The sequence below is a fragment of the Podarcis liolepis genome (genome assembly GCF_965112155.1).
Source record: "Podarcis liolepis genome assembly, chromosome: 2".
Taxonomy (NCBI): domain Eukaryota; kingdom Metazoa; phylum Chordata; class Lepidosauria; order Squamata; family Lacertidae; genus Podarcis; species Podarcis liolepis.
The window spans coordinates 124555227-124577378 of NC_139555.1; the positions used below are offsets into that span (position 1 = coordinate 124555227).

General features: G+C 44.3%; 2 protein-coding genes and 1 long non-coding RNA gene across 10 annotated transcripts; all 3 read left to right on the forward strand.

The window, feature by feature from the left end:
- The first annotated feature begins 361 nt into the window (after nucleotides 1–361).
- Nucleotides 362–4513, forward strand: LOC310702219. Its single transcript, XR_014523369.1, has 3 exons — nucleotides 362–2050; nucleotides 2349–2564; nucleotides 4079–4513. It is a non-coding gene; the product is annotated as an uncharacterized lncRNA (long non-coding RNA).
- Nucleotides 4514–4518: 5 nt separating this feature from the next.
- LOC310701872 (vomeronasal type-2 receptor 26-like) lies at nucleotides 4519–7958 on the forward strand. Its single transcript, XM_083493354.1, has 2 exons — nucleotides 4519–4873; nucleotides 5750–7958. Exon 2 carries the CDS (start codon nucleotides 5794–5796, stop codon nucleotides 6658–6660), a length of 867 nt encoding a protein of 288 aa, XP_083349480.1. The 5' UTR covers nucleotides 4519–4873; nucleotides 5750–5793; the 3' UTR covers nucleotides 6661–7958.
- Nucleotides 7959–13325: 5367 nt separating this feature from the next.
- On the forward strand, nucleotides 13326–21874 carry LOC310701195 (uncharacterized protein). Of its 8 annotated transcripts, XM_083491682.1 has the most exons (6): nucleotides 13326–13909; nucleotides 16005–16161; nucleotides 16256–16480; nucleotides 17906–18117; nucleotides 20391–20643; nucleotides 20824–21874. In XM_083491682.1, exons 1-6 carry the CDS (start codon nucleotides 13573–13575, stop codon nucleotides 21809–21811), a joined length of 2172 nt encoding a protein of 723 aa, XP_083347808.1. In that variant the 5' UTR covers nucleotides 13326–13572; the 3' UTR covers nucleotides 21812–21874. The 8 variants fall into 8 exon arrangements, with proteins under 8 accessions (XP_083347808.1, XP_083347807.1, XP_083347809.1 ...); XM_083491681.1 differs by having other exon boundaries at nucleotides 20391–21874; XM_083491683.1 differs by lacking the exon at nucleotides 16256–16480 and having other exon boundaries at nucleotides 20391–21874.
- The last annotated feature ends 278 nt before the right edge of the window (nucleotides 21875–22152 follow it).

Below are 22152 nucleotides of genomic sequence, written 5' to 3' on the forward strand. Positions count from 1 at the left end.
ATGGTAGGAGAAGGGTGTCTTTCTGCCTTAGGTTTAATATACAAGGGGGAAATATCTACTTTCTCAAAGCGGCATTATGATAGTGCTTTCTGGATCTTTTAATCACTGTCTTAGAATAATAATAATAATAATAATAATAATAATAATAATAATAATAATAATTTTATACCCCACCCATCTGGCTGGCTTTCCCCAGCCACTCTGGGCAGCTTCCAACAAAATATTAAAATACAGTGGTCTGTAGAACATTAAAAGCTTCCCTAAACAGGGCTGCCTTCAGATGTCTCCTAAAAGTCTTGTAGTTGTTCTTCTCTTTGGCATCTGGTGGGAGGGTGTTCCATGGGGTGGGTGCCACTACCGAGAAGGCCCTCTGCCTGGTTCCCTGTAACTTGGCTTCTTGGAGTGAGCGAACCGCCAGAAGGCCCATGGCGCTGGACCTCAGTGTCCGGACAGAACGATGGGGGTGGAGACGCTCCTTCAGGTATACTGGACCAAGGCCGTTTAGGGCTTTAAACGTCATCACCAACACTTTGAATATATTATGTCCCACATCCTTCGCCCATTTTATCATAACGCAATTTACCTGGTCCTCTTTAGGGTCCCATTCCAAAAGCTTGGAAATGTACTGAGAGCCAATGTAGATCTTTCAAGACTGGTGTTATGTGGTCTCGGCGGCCGCTCCCAGTCACCAGCCTAGCTGCCGCATTCTGGATTAGTTGTAGTTTCCGGGTCACCTTCAAAGGTAGCCTCACATAGAGCGCATTGCAGTAATCCAAGCGAGAGATAACTAGAGCATGCACCACTCTGGCAAGACAGTCTGCTGGCAGGTAGGGTCTCAGCCTGCGTACCAGAGGGAGCTGGTAAGCAGCTGCCCTGGACACAGAATTGACCTGCGCCTCCATGGACAGCTGTGAGTCCAAAATGACTCCCAGGCTGCGCACCTGGTCCTTCAGGGACACAGTTGCCCCATTCAGGACCAGGGAGTCCTCCACACCTGCCTGCCTCCTGCCCCTCCAAAACAGTACTTCTGTCTTGTCAGCATTCAGTCTCAATCTGTTAGCCGCCATCCAACCTCCATCCGCCTCCAGACACTCACACAGGACCTTCGCTGCCTTCACTGGTTCTGATTTGAAAGAGAGGTAGAGCTGAATATTAGCAGTAGAACAGAAATATCACTTGGTGCTGGCATGTATATAATTTCTCCCCCCAGGAAAGGACCCACAAAGTACAGGCAGCTCCTCTCCTTCTTGTATGCCATTCAAGCGATCAACCAGAATCAAAAGCTGTTACCCAACATCACCCTGGGCTACAGCATCCATGAGAACTTTTTTGATGGAAGGGTGACCTATGATGCTTTGCTAGACATGTTGTCAATTGGGCAGCTAAGCTTTCCAAACTACAGCTGTGGTAAACAGACTAACTTACTGGCTGTTCTCGAAGGGTCCGACTCTCAAAACTCCATCCAGATTTCAAACGTGTTGGGCATCTATAAAATCCCACAGGTAGGAATGGAGAGAGGTATAATAGCATTATGATATCGGCTGTTTTATTTTCAACTACCCTCCTGTTGATCCCTAGCATCAAATTTGCCTTCTTTATGGCTGCCACAACCTTCAAGGAAATCACTGTTCCCACCAAAGGGTCCTTGCACTAGACCTTCCTCCTTCCTAAGACCTTCCCAATCTCATGTTGGGCTTAGAAATATTTAGGCTTTGATCTGAAATCAAACAAGATCCAAATCTTCCTTCTCTTCCCAGGTCACTTATGCTTTTGTCTCTCATGTTCTGAATGATAAGAGGCATTTCCCTTTTTTCTACCGGATGGTCCCCAAAGAAGAAGCCCTGTACCCAGGGATTGTCAAGCTGCTCCAGCACTTCCGATGGACGTTGATTGGCCTCCTTGCACCAGACACCAACAATGGAGAGAGGTTCCTGAAGAGCTTGACACCCGTGCTCATCAAGAGCGGTGTCTGTGTTGTCATCTCACAAAGCATCCCAGGACCGAATACAAATGGAGTATACATTCCTCGTCTTCCATTCCGCAAGTGGAGGCAAGTGCATGTATTTGTTTACTATGGGGAAATGTCTTTTTTCTTAAATGGACTACAATTTATACAACTGTTTTTTGACATATTGATGAAATCCATTGCTGGGAAAATCTTCATCACAACAGTTTTGTGGGATGTCGCCCTGGAGCTGATGTATAATGACATATCTTTCCAATACATCCATGGTATATTTTCCTTCTTCACTGAGACAAGTAAAGGGGCAAAATACGGTGATTTTCTACCCTTTTTCTTTGGTATTAAGAAGTTTTGGGAGGATGCTTTTAATTGTTTTTATTTAAAGCATGCATTCTCAGTGAAAGGCCGGACAAGATGCAGAGAGAGAGAGAAACTGGAGAGGCTTCCCCAAGATGATCTGGAAAGAATCCTCTCTCTAGACAGCTACAGGATCTACAACACTCTGCAAGCCGTGGCTCGTGCCTTAAATGCTGCATATTCATCTAGATCTAAGCAGAGGGGAAGTGAGAGAATGGGACTTCAAAGGCTACAGCCATGGCAGGTATTTTCTTTCCCTTCATTGACATGTCAACTGAGCATGAAAATCGATTGTAGTGTTGCAGATATTGAATATTGTGCAGTTTGAAACGATTGGAAGCATAAGAACTGGAAGCATTCATTTCCTTTTGGAAATGAATTATCGTCCAGGCGCATAGAAATATTATTCATTCTTTACTCACAGAACTCTTTATAACAGAATGAGAACATCATTCTGTCCAACACAGGCTCGGGATCTCTCTCTCTCTTTAATCTTCAGAAGAGCTTCCTTTCCATATTGACTCTATTGAGTTTTGGAGCCAAAGACAAAAAGGCAACTCCCTTCAAAAAGGAGATATTGCAATCCAATACCTTCATCACATGATCTAAGGTTACAGCACTCACATGTTAAACCAGTTAGTTAATCTTAATCTCAACAAGAGCCCGGAGCCCTTTAGAAAAAAACTACTATGGAAAAAACTCAAAGTTTGCAAAACACATTACCCATTTTCCATTTTAAACCTTCCTTAATACATATACATTTTTCATTTCTGTTTGCTATTCTTATTCTTGCCTCATTGCACAGCCCCCCGAGCAACTGCTCCCATCATGTGCCCAATTCTCCTTATCCCGCAAGTTGGAATTATTTTGGGCAGGGGAGATGACATTGATCAGGCTGTCTCTAGTCTCTATTCCTTTGACACCTGCTTGACTCTGCTCTGGCTCTCTGCTCCCTCCACCAAGCTCCTGACTTTCCCTGCAGAAGCCCAGATTGGAGATTTCATTCAGGTTGCCTTGAAAGGAAAAACGAACCTAATTCACTCTTTCTGAAACAATCCAAGGGGGCAGGATCCTTCAAAAACATGCTTACTAGGAGAAAATCACACAGAAATGCTGAAGAATTCTGATGAGTTTCTATTATTATTATTTTAAAAATGCTTCAGAAATGTGGAGAACTGAATTTAAGATTGGGGTTTGTGTGTGAGAGAAAAGAGTATGAACCAAAAGTGACAAGATCTCTCCATTACTATTTGAGTCTGCAACCAGCCCAAAGCAAAGGGGAAGTGGATTGTCAGTATGCTTCCATTATTATTATTAGATAATTTTTACTAAATTTTCAATCGAACAATTCCAAATAAACATTTTACAAACTCTGAAATATCCGATGACTTCCCTTCTTCTCTTTCCATGGTTCATTTTACATCCCTGTATATTTTGCTATAACCATTCAAATCAGTTTTCTCCTTTTACATCCATCAAACATTATTTATGTGGTTGAGTTTATCTTAATGCTGCCACCATTTTCAGCTGCATACAGTTATTTTGCCTATATTCAATAAATGCTTTCCACTCTTCTTTCAATGTATGTTCTTGCTCTCTTATTCTGTATGTTAAATCTGGAAGTTCTGCATATTCTGTCCACTTAAGCTGCCAATCCTTTTTAGCTGGGACCTCGCTGACTTTCCATTTCTGGGCTAGCAAAACGGGGGCCTATGCTTCCCTTTATTCTAAATGCTCTCATCTTTGATTCTGTTCCAGCTCCACCCTTTCCTAGGAAACACCCAGTTCTACAATTCTTCCATGGACAGAGTGTATTTGGATGAGAACGGGGAGCTGGCAGCCGACTTGGACATTGTGAACTGGGTGGTGTTCCCCAATAAATCCGTCCTCAGAGTGAAGTTTGGGAGTATCGACAGACAGGGATCCCCAGACCTGAAGTGCACCATCGACCAGGAGGCCATTGTGTGGCCAAAGTGGCTCAATCAGGTGACGGGGAGTGGGAATGATGCCTGTCATTTTGCTGTCTTTTCTATGAGCTCTAATAAGTGCTCCCTGTTCTGTGGGCTGCTGCCCTCACTTGCCTGTCAACTCCAGCACTGGGCTGTTGTTCCAGATAGTTCCTATAGCTCCTCTGCTCAGCTGGGTGCCAAAGGAGACTTCCTGCTAAACTGTGTGTATGGGGAAAGGGGGGGTTCCTTGCTTTTCGGTTGTTACATGAATTTTATTAGTAGTGAATAGCTCATGGCCCATATACAGAACTTTATTTAATGGAGGTCCTTTGTTTTTTCCCCTGAATTTAATCATGAATAATTCATGTAATGGACAGTGATGGGAAATGCTTAGTTTCAAGCTATAGTCTAGATGCTACAGCAGATACTATGCCTCAAAGAACAATTCTCATTGACGCTCTTCGTCTTTGTGCCTAGACCCTTCCTACTTCCAGGTGTGTGGAAAGCTGTCGCCCTGGATCCGTCAAGGTGATTCAGGAAGGGAAGCCTCTTTGCTGTTATGAATGTCTTCCCTGTGCAGAAGGGACCATCTCCACTCAGGAAGGTGGGTGACTCCAAGGGAAAGGCTGGCCTTGGGGAAGAGAGAAGCGGTCAGTCAGGAATCTCTCAAAACCATTTCTGGGCAGGACAAGGCTGGTATGCTTCATGTGTGGGAGAGAACTGGGTGGTTCAAATCATCATCAACAACAACATCATACATATATAAATATGATCAAATGTGAAGGAGGGAGGTCTAAACCACGGAGCCTCTTGGTCTTGCTGATCGGAAGGGCAGCAGTTTGAAACTACGCGAGGGGCTGAGGTCCCGTTTCTCTCTGAGCTTCTTCCATCCTAGCAGTTCGAAAGCACACCAGTGCAAGTAGATGGATAGGTGTCACTGCAGCGGGAAGGTAAACGGTGTTTCCGTGCGCTCTGGCATTCGTCATGGTGCCCCTTTGCACCAGAAGCGATTTAGTCATGCTGGCCACATGACCCAGAAAGCTGTCTCTGGACAAACACCAGCTCCCTTGGCCTGAAGCAAGATGAATGCTGCACTCCATAGTTGCCTTTGACTGGACTTAACTGTCCCGGGGTCCTTGAGGAGGGAGATTGTTATGGACCTAGGGTAGATATTAGACTTCTGCACAGACCCCTGATCCTCCTTTTGGCCCTGGTATAGGGGGCTCCAAGCAGCCCAATCTGCCAGAGGCCAAGCTGGGAATCTCCAGCCCTGGAATCTGTCCCAAATTTCTTCGGGGTAGAGCTAATGTTTAGAAAAACCTGATTAAATACCTGTAGTGATCTGTGGCTGTCTAAGACTGACTTCTTCTACAACTGAATCTCTCCCAAGAGGCTAGATACTGCTCAGGGCTTGGCCAAATCCAGCATATTAGACATTACTTACTCTCTCTCTCTCTCTCTCTCTCTCTCTCTCTCGCAGATGCAGACCATTGCCAAAAATGCCCAGAAAATCAGCATCCAAACATGAACCGAGATCAATGTGTGTTCAAGCATATCACCTTCCTAGCCTACGAAGAATCTCTAGGGGTTGTCCTACTTTCCCTTGCCCTACTGGGGTCCTTAGCCACAAGCTTTAATTTAGGAATCTTTATGAAATACAACGAAACTCCCATAGTCAAAGCCAACAACCGGGACCTCTCCTACATCCTCCTCATCTCCCTCCTGCTTTCCTTTTTGTCCTCCTTCCTGTTCATTGGGAGGCCAAGGAAAGGGACCTGCCTTCTCCGACAAACAGCCTTCAGCATCATCTTCTCTGTTGCTGTTTCTTCTGTGTTGGCAAAAACCATCACTGTGGTTCTGGCCTTCCTGGCCACCAAGCCAGGGAACTCAGTGAGGAGATGGCTGGGGAAGAGTCTGGCCAACTCCATTGTCATTTCTTGTTCCTGTGTCCAAGTTGTCATCTGCATGATCTGGCTGGGGATCTCGCCACCATTCCCGGACTCTGACATGCACTCCCAACCTGGGGAGATCATCCTGCAATGTAACGAAGGGTCTGTGGCCATGTTTTACATTGTCCTTGGCTACATGGGCTTCTTGGCGGCCATCTGCTTCACGGTGGCTTTCCTAGCCAGGAAGCTGCCTGGGGCCTTCAATGAAGCCAAGCTGATCACCTTCAGCATGCTGGTCTTCTGCAGTGTTTGGGTGTCCTTTGTGCCCACCTACCTGAGCACCAAGGGGAAATACATGGTAGCCGTTCAGGTTTTCTCCATCTTGGCCTCCAGTGCTGGGCTCCTGGGCTGCATCTTCATTCCCAAATGCTACATTGTTTTGTTGAGACCTGATCTGAACACAAAGGAGCACCTGACAACAAAAACAAAAGATAGCATCTGATTCTTAAAATATTATTTTTCAGGAAGGTAGAGAAGTGATGTTCTTGAAAAATAATGTTTCAATTTAAAAAATCATTACCCTCATTTGATCATGTAGAACAAACCAACTTAATGGAAATAGTTATGAAATTTGGCTGAAAATTTGTTAATACTTTGGAAGATATAGATCACATAGATCACAGGGAATTCACATTACCAAAATTTTGTAATTATTCTTGGAACGGAACAAGGATGTCCACTGTCACTCCTGTTATTTCTCCAAGTGAATCTCCAGCCCCGGGCTCTCTCACTTCCTCATTCATCATCACCTCCTCTGCGGGTGCTGCTAAGTACCCTCTGTCTTTGAGCTCTTTGCTCTCCTACTTTCAAGGCTCGCTGGGTTCTGGAAGATGGTGGGTCTAGAATGCTTTCTAATGACATGTCAGCCAGGTGTTGCTCTGGCTCTCCCATCATTTCCCAACTTTCCCCCTCATCTGCCTCTGAGCTGTGACTTCCCTCAAACCCCTGTTGTAAATCTATACTGTCTTCCTCTTCCTCCTCCCTGGGAGGGTCAGGATGGAGAGGTGGTCTCCTCCATTCCTCCCTGGCCCTTGGTCATCTTGGTCACCCTCCACCCCATACCTGTCAACTCATCAATATCTTCCTTAATTTATGGTGCCCAGAACTGGACACAGTATTCCAGGTGTGGTCTGACAAAGGCAGAATAGAGTGGGACTATTACTTCCCTTGATCTGGACACTATACTTCTGTTGAAGCAGACTCAGATTTCACTTTTATAAACTTTATAGAACTGTTTAGAACTTTTACAGCTGCCTGGAACTTCCAAAACTGTATTGGAGAATCACGGGAGGTGGGAGCCATCCGTACTCCAGACACCAGGAAGCAATCAGGGTGCGTCGCACAATCAAAGTGGTGCGGGAACTTTATGGTCCTTGTGTTCAGGACTCTTGTGTGTCTGGGACCCATAAATGGCTGCGGGGACATGCAACAGACCACGCTTATAGAGAGTTTGCATGAAACCCACAAAAATGTTTAGCTCCACTGGGCCCTTAACTTTAGAAAAGGGGGGAGTTTCATGGAGCATCGGGGGAAATCAAAACCCATTCCTCCTGATCAGAACTGATGAGTTGATGACCACTGTAAGCAGATGAAAACATTAGGAGGATTGCAATAACACTTGTAATGTAGCAGTTGCTATGGAGAAAATGGAGTGATGTACAATATTGACTATTGAACAGTATGCAGTTGAAAACCCATGGAGGGGAAGGTTAGAAGTCCAAAGATTTGGAGAGATCTTTAAATATAGATATGTATGGTTGTATTGTTATAATCTTGTAAAATCAAATAAAAACTATTTTTTAAGAAAAGAATTGATGAGTTGGTTGTGTTGAGTGCTCACAGCCCATCCCAAGCAAAACGTTCAGGTTCATTGGGCCCTTAATCCAAAATGGGGGCTGAAGGGGCCACATAGGGCAGGTTGACTTGAAACCCATTCCTTGTGATCAAGAACAACAGGAAATTCACATAGGGGGTTCAAGGAACCCACCCTGAAAACAATATTTAGCTTTATCCCTCTCTTATACCAAAATAGGATTTCAGGGGCCACCTGGAAGGTTGGGGCGCTCTAACACATCCCTTGGGATTGCAGGGGGGTGAGATGGTTGTGTACAACCTGCCACCCTCAAAAATATGTTTGTGGTGACATTTAAAACTAGCCCGTTTGGAGTGTCCTAAAAGCACGAGGGAAAGAAGGAAGAACACAGCCACTTTTCATTTGTGATGTAGGCTTTTTGCTCTATCCCTCTCACCGTCTGCAGCTGTTTAGGGAATTGACAAGACAGGGGATATTTTATGCACCAAACTTTTCAGACTCAGTGCGAGTAATTATGAATCTCTGGAGAAATCCCTGGGAAAAATAAGAATATTTATGAGTCGGGGAAGCATCGCCCTGGCAACCTTCTGGAGTCTCTGTGGCTTGAGGAGCAGATGCAGAGCTGGAGAAAACATGTTTGCAAGAACACAGAGAAGCAGCTGCCCTGTTTTGACCTGGGCCAGCATAGGGTGGAAAGGTCAGCTTGGACTTTAAATAGCAATGCACCTTCGTTGGGGTCAGGACCAATATATTCTTTTAGGATGTATGCAAATATATACACGCTCTACATAGAGTACCTACATCTGGACACTGTGAACTCATGAAACCCACTCCCTTTACAAGGAGATTCTTATTCTTATTATTTTATATTTATTGTGCTTATATACTGTTGTATACATAGAGGTTTCAGGGGAGTTCACAGAAAAGATCACAACATATATAACCAGAATAAAAACAACAACCCAATAACACCCACCCCCCGAAAGGAGCCACATTTTTTAAAAAAAGATATTTATTAAATTTTCAACAATAAAACAAATTTCACACCACAAAATAGAAAAGGAAAAAACACCATTCAAACAACAACAAAACAGAATAAAAAACCCATCATAAAAGACAAAAAAGAAAAAGACCTAAAAAAAGAAAAAGAAAGCCATTTTCTTGGATATTATTCTCATAATCCTCTTTCTCGAGTCCCTCGCATCTCCCTTTTCTGTGTTCCCTTTTACAGAATCTTGTTCAGCAATACCTCACCTTTTTTCAAATCTTAATTCATATTATACAATTCCCCTATTATGCCTCTATTCTTCCCTCCACTTTTTCATGTTGTTTAGTTTTGACATAATTTTATTCTGGCTTGACCTTTGTTCTGTATATCATTTTTGCTTAGCTTTTAACTATATCACTAATACCATATTATCTTTATATCCCGCATCATTCTAACATTCATACATTTTGCAATGCTTTTGCAAGTAGTCTTTAAATTTCTTCCAGTCCTCCTCCACTAGCTCTTCTCCCAGGTCTCGGATTCTGCCAGTCATCTCCGCCAATTCCATGTAGTCTATCAGTTGCATCTGCCATTCTTCCAGCGTGGGCAAATCTTGTGTCTTCCAATGTTTTGCGATGAGTATTCTTGCTGCTGTAGCTGCGTACATAAAGAAAGTTCTATCCTTCTTTGGCACCAATTGGCCAACAATGCCCAGAAGGAAGGCCTCTGGTTTCTTAGGGAAGGTATATTTAAATACCTTTTTCAATTCATTATAGATCATTTCCCAAAAAGCCTTAACCCTTGGGCACGTCCACCAAAGGTGAAAGAATGTTCCCTCAGTTTCTTTGCATTTCCAACATTTATTATCTGGCAAATGGTATATCTTTGCAAGCTTGACTGGGGTCATGTACCACCTGTATATCATTTTCATAATATTTTCTTTTAAGGCATTACATGCCGTGAATTTCACACCAGTGGTCCATAACCATTCCCAGTCAGCAAACATAATATTGTAGCCAAGGTCTTGCGCCCATTTTATCATAGCTGATTTGACCGTTTCATCCTGAGTGTTCCATTTTAACAGCAAGTTATACATTCTTGAAAGTACCTTAGTTTTAGGTTCTAACAATTCTGTTTCTAATTTTGATTTTTCCACCTGGAAGCCTGTTTTTTTGTCCACATTAAAGACCTCTCTAATTTGACGATAATGTAACCAATCTCGCACTTTGTCTTTCAGTTTCTCAAAACTCTGCAATCTCCATGCATCTCCATCTTTTTCTATTATCTCCCAATATTTTGGCCACTTGGCCTCCATATTGAGTCTTTTCTGAGCCTTAGCTTCCATTGGTGATAGCCACCTTGGGGTCTTATTTTCTAATAAATCTTTGTATCTTGTCCAGACTGCTTTCCTGACAATATGGTTCTTAAATGCTTTATGAGCTTTAACCTTGTCGTACCACAGATATGCATGCCACCCAAACACATTGTTGAACCCTTCCAAGTCCAAAGTGTCAGTGTTCTCTAGAAGTAGCCAATCTTTCAACCAGCAGAAGGCTGCTGATTCATAATATAATTTCAAATCTGGCAGGGCAAACCCCCCTCTTTCTTTAGCATCAGTTAGTATTTTAAATTTTATTCTGGGCTAGGATGCCAATCAGGTCAACCAAAGGCCTGGTTAAAGAGGAAGGTTTTTGCCCGGTGCCTAAAGGGGTATAATGAAGGTGCCAGCATTCCACAGACAGGATTCCACAGACAGGAAGCCACTGCAGAGAAGGCCCTGTTCTTGTGTTGCTGCCCTACGGACCTCTTGAGGAGGAGGCACACGAAGGAGGGCCTCAGAAGATGATCTCAGGGTCCGGGTAGGTTTATATGGGAAGAGGCGGTCCTTGAGGTATTGCAGTCCTGAGATCATGCTGACATGCCTGGATCTCCACATCCCCAAGGCCATCTTCCCCCTTACCAGACAAAAGCTTTGTCTCCTTGTGCATTCTCTGAGGTTTACAAAGAACTCCAAGCATTTATTATTATTGTTTGTTTGTTTGTTTGTTTGTTTGTTTATTTATTTATACCCCACCCATCAGGCTGAGTTTCCCCAGCCACTCTGGGTGGCTTCCAGTCGAATGTTAAAAACAATACAGCATTATATATTAAAAACTTCAGATGTCTTTTAAAGATAAGATAGCTACTTATTTCCTTCACAAATGAAGGGAGGGCGTTCCACAGGGAAAGGCACAACAACTGAGAAGGCCCTCTGTCTGGTTCCCTGTAAACTCACTTCTCGCAATGAGGGAACCGCCAGAAGGCCCTCGGCGCTGGATCTCAGTGTCCGGGCTGAACGATGGGGGTGGAGACACTCCTGCAGGTATACAGGACCGAGGCCATTTAGGGTTTCCAAGGTCAGCACCAAAACTTTGAATTGTGCTCGGAAACGTACTGAGAGCCAATGCAGATCTCTCAGGACCGGTGTTATGTTGTCCTGGCGGCCACTCCCAGTCACTAGTCTAGCTGCCACATTCTGGATTAATTGCAGTTTCCGGGTCACCTTCAAAGGTAGCCCCACATAGAGCGCAGTCATCCCCACCAAACAGAACTTTATTTCTGCAATACAACACAACTTTAATACAGGCAACTTGCTGTTTGCACAGGGGTTGCGTTCTGGGTCAGCAGTCGCGCAAAAGCCCATTTCGCCCCCCCCCCGTCTTCTGGGGCCGAAAACGATGTGTGGGTTGTACACGCATGTCAATCTATCGCTCGCACGATGGTTCCCACCTGCATAAGAAAAAATCCTTGCTAAAATACAGAATTTTATAACATAAGTTATGACCTGCTTATCTCCCATACAGCTGTAATATATAATGCATCTCTAACAGCAACAGCTTGGAAGGAAAAGGAGGGGGAGGGGAATCAATGACGCAGTATTTAAAGTACATTTTTAAAAAACGATGTATAAATAAGGCATCTTTTCTATCTACACTGATGTCCCTATGATGAGCTTTCTACCTGAACAATCTTCCACATTTTCTACGCTAACATCCTTCTCAAGATTTCTTCTTCTCTAGTAGGATTTCTGTTTATCACTGAAACTTTTTTCCATGCTTTGTGGACTACGTTCGTTCAGGCAATCGGGGAATCATAGAGTTGGAAGGGCCAGGAGAGTAATCTAGTCCAAACCCCTGCAATGGGAGAATCTTGACTAAAGCATTCATGACAGGTGGCTGTCCAACACTCCAAGGAAGGAGAGTCCACAATCTTCCGAGGTGAGGGAGTCCGTTCCACTGTCAAACAGCTCTTACGGTCAGAAAGGGAGAAACATCTCTTACTGTTGGAAAGTTCTTCCTGACATTTAGTCAGAATCTCCTTCCTTGGAACTTGAATCGATTGGATCTCATCCTACCTTCCAGAGCAGGAGAAAACAAGCTTGCTCCATCTTCCATGGGACAGACTTTTAGATATTTGAAGGTGCTCTATCACAGCTCCTCTCAGTTTCCTCTTTTCCAGGCTAAACATAACCAACTCCCTCAACTGTTCCTCATAAGGCTTGGTTTCCAGACCCTTGATCATCTTGGTCACCCTTCTCTGCACATACAATCTTCTTAAATTGTGGTGCCCAGAACTGGACACAGTATTCCATGTGTCTGCTGACCGAAGCTAAGTAGATTGGTACTATTCAGCTGTTATGTACTGAGTTGAATAGGATGCAAACTGCAGCAGTCCGATTGGTCCTAGAACAATAGGATCCAAAATGCACCAGTCTGATTGGTCCTAGAACAATGCAGCAGTATGATTGGTTGGCAGGAACCACCCAATCATGCTCCAGATATAAGGGAATCCACAACCTGATTGGCTTACAGTAGAATTCCAGAATTAGCCAATCATGTGCAGCCCATTGTGTAAATAATGTATATAAAGCAGATACTTTGAGGGGACTTTCATTCATTCCTCCTCACCACTATGAGCTGAATAAAGAGCATGAAATCACTTTGCGACTCTGAGTATATTTCACTGGCGAAATATATATATATATATATATATATATATATATATATATATATATATAAATTTTTTTTTTAACATATCATTTACAACCATCACATATTTTAACTTCTTAGGTTATACATTGTTTTAGACTTCCGTCAACACCTCTGATGATTTTCTGTTCTTTATCACTTATTCTGCATTTCTTAATATATCTATTACTCTTAATTATCTTCAACTAATAATTCTCCTCATAGCCTTTCTTGCAATAGTTCATATAGTTCTCCTTACAAAGCTTCTTGCAGTCCTACTAGCGTACTCTGTTCATTACTATTACTTTTTCAAACAGTTCATATAATTTACTCCAATCTTCTAAGAATCTCTGGTTCCCGCAGGTTTCAAATCCTTCCAGTTAATTTATCCAATTCTGCATAGTCCATCAATTTCAACCCGCCATTCTTCTTTCCTTGGTAGTTCTTCTTGCTTCCATTTTTGTGCCAATAATAGCTTGAGCTGAGATTCCAGCCTGGCAAGGGGGGTGGACTAGATGACCCCCGGGATCCCTTCCAGACGCTCCCATGCTTCTAGTGAGGGGTCTCCTGCTCCTTGGGGCCTTCTTCGCCCCTGCCAGCTGCTCCTCCTGCTTCTGGCCTTGGGGGGGGGGCGCAGCTCAAGGGGGTCTCCCAAGTGGGGCATGGGGGGGCTCCTGCCTTGGAGGAGGAGAGAGCGGGGCTCCGCTTGTGCTCGGCTTGCCAAGGGTTAAAAGGCACAGAGCTGGGTTTCTAGAGAGGACAGGAAGTGGAGGCGTGGGGGGGGCAAGGTCCTCCCGAGCAAAAGCCCCTCCCTCGCCATTCCCGCCTGCAAGCGGAGGGGCTGCTTCCGTCTCCCTCTCTCTCTGGCAAGAGCTGCCTGGGGGTGAGTCTCGCCCCCCTCTCCCTCCGGGTGGAATGGGGAGAAGGGGCTGCGGGGGAGGATGCCGGGGGGGGGGGGGGCTGGTCAGATCGTGCCTGGGGGGCGCCACATGGGGGGGGTCGCGGGGGCCAGGGCTCTGCCCCGCTCTTCTTGCTTGGCCCCGGGGGGGAGGGGGGAGGGGGGTCTTGGAGGGGGGAGCCTGCAGAGAGAGCCCTGGAGTCTCGATCAAGAGTGGAGGAGGAGGAGGAGGAGGAGGAAGGGTCTTCTTCCTCTTGGCCAGCATCGCTACTGTGTCTTTTCTCCTGGCAGATCAAGGAGACCAGGAGACAGCAGAAACCGCTACATTTGTAGCAGGGCGATGGGAGCCAGATCTCTTATGGTTGGGTCGCTTTTCTAACGTAGCTCAGCTGTTTTCGTTCTTTAATCAGTTTGGTCGTTTATACGGATGTCAGCCTCCAGGACGTACTTTGTATACCAAACTATATAGCAAACTATATCTGGTCTAGGGAACTATGCCCCACACATAACCCAGAGATGCATTTTCAATAAAAGCACACATTCTGCTCATGTGAAAACACCAGGCAGGTTTGGAGTACATTGTCAGGAGCAGGGCTAGGCAAACTGAGGCCCGGGGGTTGGATGCAGCCCAATCGCCTTCTAAATCCGGCCCGCGGACGGTCCAGGAATCAGCCTAGTTTTTCCATGAGTAGAATACAGTGGTACAGTACTTAATTTGTTCCAGAGGTCCGTTCTTAACCTGAAACTGTTCTTAATCTGAAGGACCACATTAGCTAATAATAATAATAATGGGGCCTCCCGCTGCTGCTGTGCTGCCGGAGCACAATTTCTGTTCTCATCCTGAAGCAAAGTTCTTAACCTGAGGTACTATTTCTGGGGTAGCGGAGTCTGTAACCTGAAGCGTATGCAACCCGAGGTACCACTGTATGTCCTTTTATTTAAAATGAATCTCTGGGTTATTTGTGGGGCATATGAATTCGTTCATTTTTCTCTCTCTTCAAAATATAGTCCGGCTCACCACAAGGTCTGAGGGACGGTGGACCGACCCACGGCTGAAAAAGGTTGCTGACCCCTGGTCTATAGCTCTCCTTCTGGAGCCAGAGAGGATAGTCACTTTCAAGGGCACCATTTAAGATGTAGAGGTTTAGCCTGAATGCTGTTTGAGCCAAGCAGATGCCTGCAAAGTTTGATTTCTGATCTTTGGAACAACGGGTGAGGAGGAATCCACTGGCTTCACGGTTGGGAGGAGAGCATTTGTGCTGTGCATAAAGGGCATGATCATTAGGGCCCAATCTGGCATTGAGATCCCCTCCTAAAACTACAGATGCCTTTGGGTTCAGCAAAATAAGGTCAGTGGTATAAATTTCCCTTTCAACCCACAAGTCTCTGATCTGAGATTTCTGTCTCATTGGGGTCACATCAGCGTGAATTACCAACAGGGCCTGGTGGCTGAATTGGATTAAAACTGCCCTGGCTTATGACTTGAATGAGGGGAGAGGGCTTGAAATGGCACGTTGGGTAGTGGAGACTAAGACCCCCAGGCCCCCTTTCGCTCTTCCACGCTTTACCCCTAGCTCCTCCCCAGTTGAGAATGAATGAAATCCATTGAGTAACTGCTCATCTGCTAAAACAAAAAAAATCCTTCCAGTAGCACCTTAAAGACCAACTAAGTTAGTTCTTGGTATGAGCTTTCGTGTGCATGCGAAATACACTGAAACAGAAGTTGCCAGATCCTTCTATATAGTGAGAAGGTGGGGAGGGGTATTACTCAGAAGGGTTGTGGGAATGGGTGATTGGCAGATAGCTGTGGTGAGCCTGTTGACGACTCTTAACGACTGCAATAGGTCTTACAGGAAAAAGCAAGGGGTGAGAAGGTGAAAAATGGCTTTGTCATGTATAATGAGATAAAAATCCAATGTCTTTGTTCAGACCAGGTCTCTCCATGGTTTTAAGTTGGTAATGAGTTGCTCATCTGCTGTCCATGTTTCCAGGATCATTGTTTGAGATGGTTGTAACTGCGTCTCCTTCTGTGACGAGGGAGAAGGTGCTGTGCCACCATGTTCCTGCTCCTCTGTTCTAGCGAGGAGACTGGGAGAATCAGTGCAGCGTGGTCAGCAATATGTGAATTCCAGGCAAGCAGGGCTGCCATCTCTTCAGCAGGGGAGACTTCCTTTCACTTGTCCGAGGAGAGGAGAGGGGAACTGTTTCTCCTGCGAATCCGGTTCCCTCAGGGCCAGGTGGGACTTCTGAGATGGGGAAGCACATGGGGCCCTATTTCCAGGTTGGGCTTCTTCAAGTGCTTGTCAGAGGTTTCTTTTGCTTGCAGGGCAGATGCTTTGGGGAATCAGCTACCTGGGGTTGTAAAGATTCCTTGTATACTATTGGTATACACGGAATATTCAGAAGAGTCACTCTCTGCATCACTTCCACTATTATCAGTAAAGTACTAGGGCGATCCTGTTGGGAGTACAAGATTCCCGATGGCTTCGCTCACAAGGGTCATAGGAACGTGCAAGCCCACTCACCACAACAAGGTGTTGATCCAGCGAGTGAGAAGTACATTTTTGCTAATTTAACCAGGGACATATACCATCAAAACAGCAGAAAATTTAAAACCAACAACAACAACAACAACAAAAATTTATTATTTATACCCCACCCATCTGGCTGGGTTTCCCCATCCACTCTGGGCGGCTTCCAACAGAATATTAGAATACAATAATCTATTAAACATTAAAAGCTTCCCTAAACAGGGCTGCCTTCAGATGTCTTCAAAAAGTCTGGTAGTTGTTTCTCTCTTTGACATCTGGTGGGAGAGCAATCCACAGGGCAGGAGCCACTACCGAGAAGGCCCTATGCCTGGTTCCCTGTAACTTGGCTTCTCACAGGGAGGAAACCGCCGGAAGGACACTGGACCTCAGTGTCTGGGCAGAACGATGGGGGTGGAGACGCTCCTTCAGGTATACTGGGCCGAGGCCGTTTAGGGCTTTAAAAGTCAGCATGGACACTTTGAATTGTGCTTGGAAACGTACTGCGAGCCAGTGTAGTTCTTTCAAGACCGGTGTTATGTGGCCTCGGTGGCCTAACTTCCAAATCTAACTTCCAAAGCCAGTCCGTCATTAATTTATTATGTCCCACATCCTTCGCCCATTTTATCATAACGCATTTGACCTGGTCCTCTTTGGTGTCCCATTCCAAAAGCAGATCCATCATTTTTGACAGCTGTTTTATACTACCTTCTACTATTTCTGTCTGAAATCTTGACATTAGATAACTAAATCCTTTCTTTTCATGATTTTTAAAAGTTTCATTTAGTTGTAAATATTGTAACCAGTCTATTACATTTTGTCTTACTTCTTCAAAGTCCTTTAATTTTAATTGGTTGTCAGTTTCAGTTAACAGCTCTTTATGACTATGAAAACTTTTATGAACTTTTGCTTTATGATACCATAGATAAGCATGCCTGGTGTTGCAGTCTTCAGGTTTGGGGACAAGATGGTGACTGGTTTTTGCCCCAAGTTCTTTCCATAAGCCCCACTGAGTTCAATGGGATCTATTCTCAGGTCTCTACTGTGCAGACCATGCCGGTCTTACGAAGAGGGGAGAGGAGTAAACAGAGGAAATTGGAACCACTGGAAATGTTTATAAATGGGGTTTCTGTTGGGAAGGGGCTGCCCCATTTGTGCTTTTCCAGGGGCAGGAGAATCCAGTGAGAGCCAGTGTGGCGCAGTGGTTAAAAGCGGTAGACTCGTAATCTGGTGTACCGGGTTCGCATCTCCGCTCCTCCACATGCAGCTGCTAGGTGACCTTGGGCTAGTCACACATCTCTGAAGTATCTCAGCCCCACTCACCTCACAGAGTGTTTGTTGTGGGGGTGGAAGGGAAAGGAGAATGTTAGCCGCTTTGAGACTCCTTTATGTAGTGATAAAGCAGGATATCAAATCCAAACGCTTCATCTTCTTCTCTTCTTCTTCCCTGCAGGGCCTTTGAGGCTCCCTTTGCTTCTTCCTATCTCCCAGGACCTTGCAGCTTGTTTTGGCTCCTTGACTCTTCAGGAAGGATGAAAGAGATGGATCCTGCAAAGCTAGCGGGGATGGAAGGGGGAAGATGGACGGTTGACCTGGTCAGGTTGTCTCCTGCATCCCTCCTCACAACCTCTGAGCGTTCCTCTCTAGGGCTCTCAGAGAGATCTGGTGAGTTCCAGGGGAGGGGAGATGGGGACATGGAGGGATGGAGCCAGAGAGGTATTGGGGCTTGCTCACCCTGGGGGTGGGGGGAGGCAGGCAGGCAGGCGGAGATTGAGAAGGTGAGCACCTTTCTGGGCTCCACCACCTGCCTGCCTGCGCCTTTGTCATCTGCAGGGAATTTGAGCTAGGAATACATCACAGCTCCCCGGCCACCACAATGTATTCGCAGCTCAAAATGTCTAATACCAGTGCCGTGACCTGAATGCCCTACCAGTGTCAAGAAACTTACTGCTCCATCACACAGCAGTAGAAGCAACGAACTCTGCATGAGGAAGTCAAGGAGGAGAATCGTGGGATCCTGGACACTCTTGGTAAAGCTCCCCATTGGATCATAAGATCAGTTTTAAATTCCATACATACATTCCCCCCAGAAGATCCTACAATATAGCTCCCTTTCTCTTCTTCAGACATAGAATATTCTGTCAGCTTTAACTTTTCAATGATAGTTACAATTCTGTCACATGACTCTGGCAATCTTTCTTTTCTTCATGTCTTAGACCAAAAAGTTTCTTATAAAATTGCGATGACATCTTCTAAATTTATAAACTTTCCCTAAATTGTGAAGAATTTCTCTGGCAGTAAGACATCTGCCTCAATACATTGTATCATTTCAAATTTGTATAACACTGTTCTCATTCTCCTATTCCACCGTGTAAAACTTCCTATGTGCATCCTAAAAATTTCTTTCTACTTTTCAATCTGCCTTTAAAAAATGTTTCTGAGAGGATAATTAAGAGTACACTGGCAAAGAGGTCAAAATGTTAATGTCAGTTTCTGAGGTAAAACGTGTCACTTTACAACTCTGCACCTGTCTTTCTGGATTATTCATGGTTTTCTGGATTTTGTGGGCCCCAAACCCATTTTCTGTGGTATTTATATGTGTGGAGGTTGCCCTGGGTTGTTTGACCCTTGAAAAACATAGCTTTTTTTTATTCTAGAAAAAACACCACAAGATTCTCTGTTTAGAGTTTATACAGAACACATTACATTACTTGATATACTAAAACACATTTGCATGTGCTTATATCTAATATATCTATATCTATTATGTATTGATTTTGATTATTTCTACATTTATTCCATTTTTTATTCAAGACAATAAGCTCAGAAATCCAAAATAATTCAACATCAAATAATGCTGCTACATTAGGTATGAAGAGGGAATTACAAGTGCTTCTATCTATATAAGACTTTACAGACTTTTTCTGAGGCACATAGCAGCATAAAACAGGCAGCAGGTGCTCTCACAGAAAACCTCTCTCTCACTCGACAGTTGAGACCAGACCTAACTGAAAAAACGGCCTTCTGGAGTGACAGTCACCCTTTCCATAGCACCTTGGAGGCAACATTCACACACAGAGTTGTTAGGGAAGTTGAGGTAATTTCTGTCCGGTTTGGGTTTCTGTTTTAGCCTCTGCCCGTTTTTTAAAGAGAAGACCAATGTTAGAGTTGGAGTGGATTTCATGATTGTGGCAACAAAAATCCGTCCTAGAAAAGAGGTCGACAAATGCTGGTCGACAAATGTTTTCCCATCAAATGTGTTGGGTAACAGACTCTCCAACGGACAGATCTCACTCCTCTGTGACTGTAAAAGTGGATCTATAGAATCGTTATACCATATAATCTTCTGTTGTCCATTACATTCGGCTCCACGGTCCAAGTTTCTGGCCCCATATTTATCGAGAATTGCTGACAGACCTCAGGAAGCCCAAATAATATACTTATTAAACGACGAAGACTCAAATAGATCCCTTGCAATCGCTAGATACCTGATTAATGTCTTATTTCATAAGAGGAGAAATGGATCACTGTATGACTCTGACAGCTTAGCCAAACTTAAGAACCATCAATAAGTGCCAGAACTAAGACGTATATCCCCGAGGGATTTGAATTACGGTTGACACAGAGGGAGTTTATTGTATATGGTGTTTACTTAATTGAAGTAAAATTGGTTTTATATGGGTGTTTTAACTTGGAATTGTTTTAAATTGTTTGTTTATGGATAAATCTTGATGTATTGTTTTAGCTATGGGCCAATGGCCGTAATAAATCAAATCAAATCAAAAATCGACAAATGCTGGTCGACAAAGGCCACAGCCTCTGTAGAAAGATCTCACATCTTCTGTTCTTCCTCTTTGACAAATTTTCATTAGCATTGTTCAATAATTGGGGGCTCCGTTTCTTCCTGAGGATCTAATTAGTTTCTGTCTTTGTTGTAGGTGGTGATGAATTGGAAATGAAGAATGTGGGAGACCATGACAAAATCCACACAGTGGAGAAGCCAAATCAAAATTGGGAGTATGGAGAGAGCTCCAGTCAGAGTTCCCGTTCCCACCAAATAACTCAAAGCGGGAAGAAAGGCTATCAGTGCTCAGAATGTGGGAAGAGCTTCAGTCGGAAGGACAGTCTTACTTTGCATCAAAGAATTCATACTGGAGAGAAACCCTATCAGTGCTTGGAATGTGGAAGGAGGTTTCGTCAGAGTGGGGATCTCACTTATCATCACAGAATTCATACAGGAGAGAAACCCTATCACTGCTTGGAATGTGGGAAGAGTTTCAGTCGGAAGGACAAACTCACTTTGCATCACAGAATTCATACTGGAGAGAAACCCTATCAGTGCCTGGAATGTGGGAGGAGCTTTTGTCAGAGTGGGGATCTCACTTCTCATCACAGAATTCATACAGGAGAGAAACCCTATCACTGCTTGGAATGTGGGAAGAGCTTCAGTCGGAAGGACAAACTCACTTTGCATCACAGAATTCATACTGGAGAGAAACCCTATCAGTGCTTGGAATGTGGAAAGAGTTTTCGTCAGAGTGGGGATCTCACTTCCCACAAAAGAATACATACAGGAGAGAAACCTTACCAGTGCTTGGAATGTGGAAAGAGCTTCAGTCACAGCACCCATCTCACTTCCCACCAAAGAATTCATACAGGAGAGAAACCCTATCAGTGCTTTGAATGTGGAAAGAGCTTCAGTCACAGCACCCATCTCACTTCCCACCAAAGAATTCATACAGGAGAGAAACCCTATCAGTGCTTTGAATGTGGAAAGAGCTTCAGTCAGAAGGACAGTCTCACTTCCCACCAAAGAATTCATACAGGGGAGAAACCCTTTCAGTGCTTTGAATGTGGAAAGAGCTTCAGTCACAGTTACAGTCTCACTTCCCACCAAAGAATTCATACAGGAGAGAAACCCTATCAGTGCTTTGAATGTGGAAAGAGCTTCAGTAGGAGAACCCATCTCACATCCCATCAAAGAATTCATACTGAAGAGAAACCCTTTCAGTGCTTTGAATGTGGAGAGAGCTTCAGTCACAGTTACAGTCTCACTTCTCATCACAGAATTCATACAGGAGAGAAAGCGTATCACTGCTTGGAATGTGGGAAGAGCTTCAGTCGGAAGGACAGTCTCACTTCGCATCAAAGAATTCATACAGGGGAGAAACCCTATCAGTGCTTGGAATGTGGGAAGAGCTTCAGTCAGAGCACCCATCTCACTTCCCATCAAAGAATTCATACAGGGGAGAAACCCTATCAGTGCTTTGAATGTGGAAAGAGCTTCAGTAAGAGTACCCATCTCACTTCCCATCACACAATTCATACGGGAGAAACCCTATCAGTGCTCGGAATGTGAGAAGAACTTCAGTCGGAAGGACAAACTCACTTTGCATCAAAGAATTCATACAGGGGAGAAACCCTATCAATAATAATAATAATAATAATAATAATAATAATAATAAAAAAAAAAATAAATTTTATTTATATCCCGCCCTTCCCAGCCGAAGCCGGGCTCAGGGCGGCTAACAACAATCAAATAATCAAACAGTAAAATAGTCATACAATCTAAAAAATATTTCATTATAAAAATTAATTAAATCAAATTGGTGGCAACCAATTAAGCAAAATTCTGTGCAGGTTGCCAGAGGAGGGAGTCAGGCTGTGCCCAGACCAAAGGCCTGGTGGAACAACTCTGTC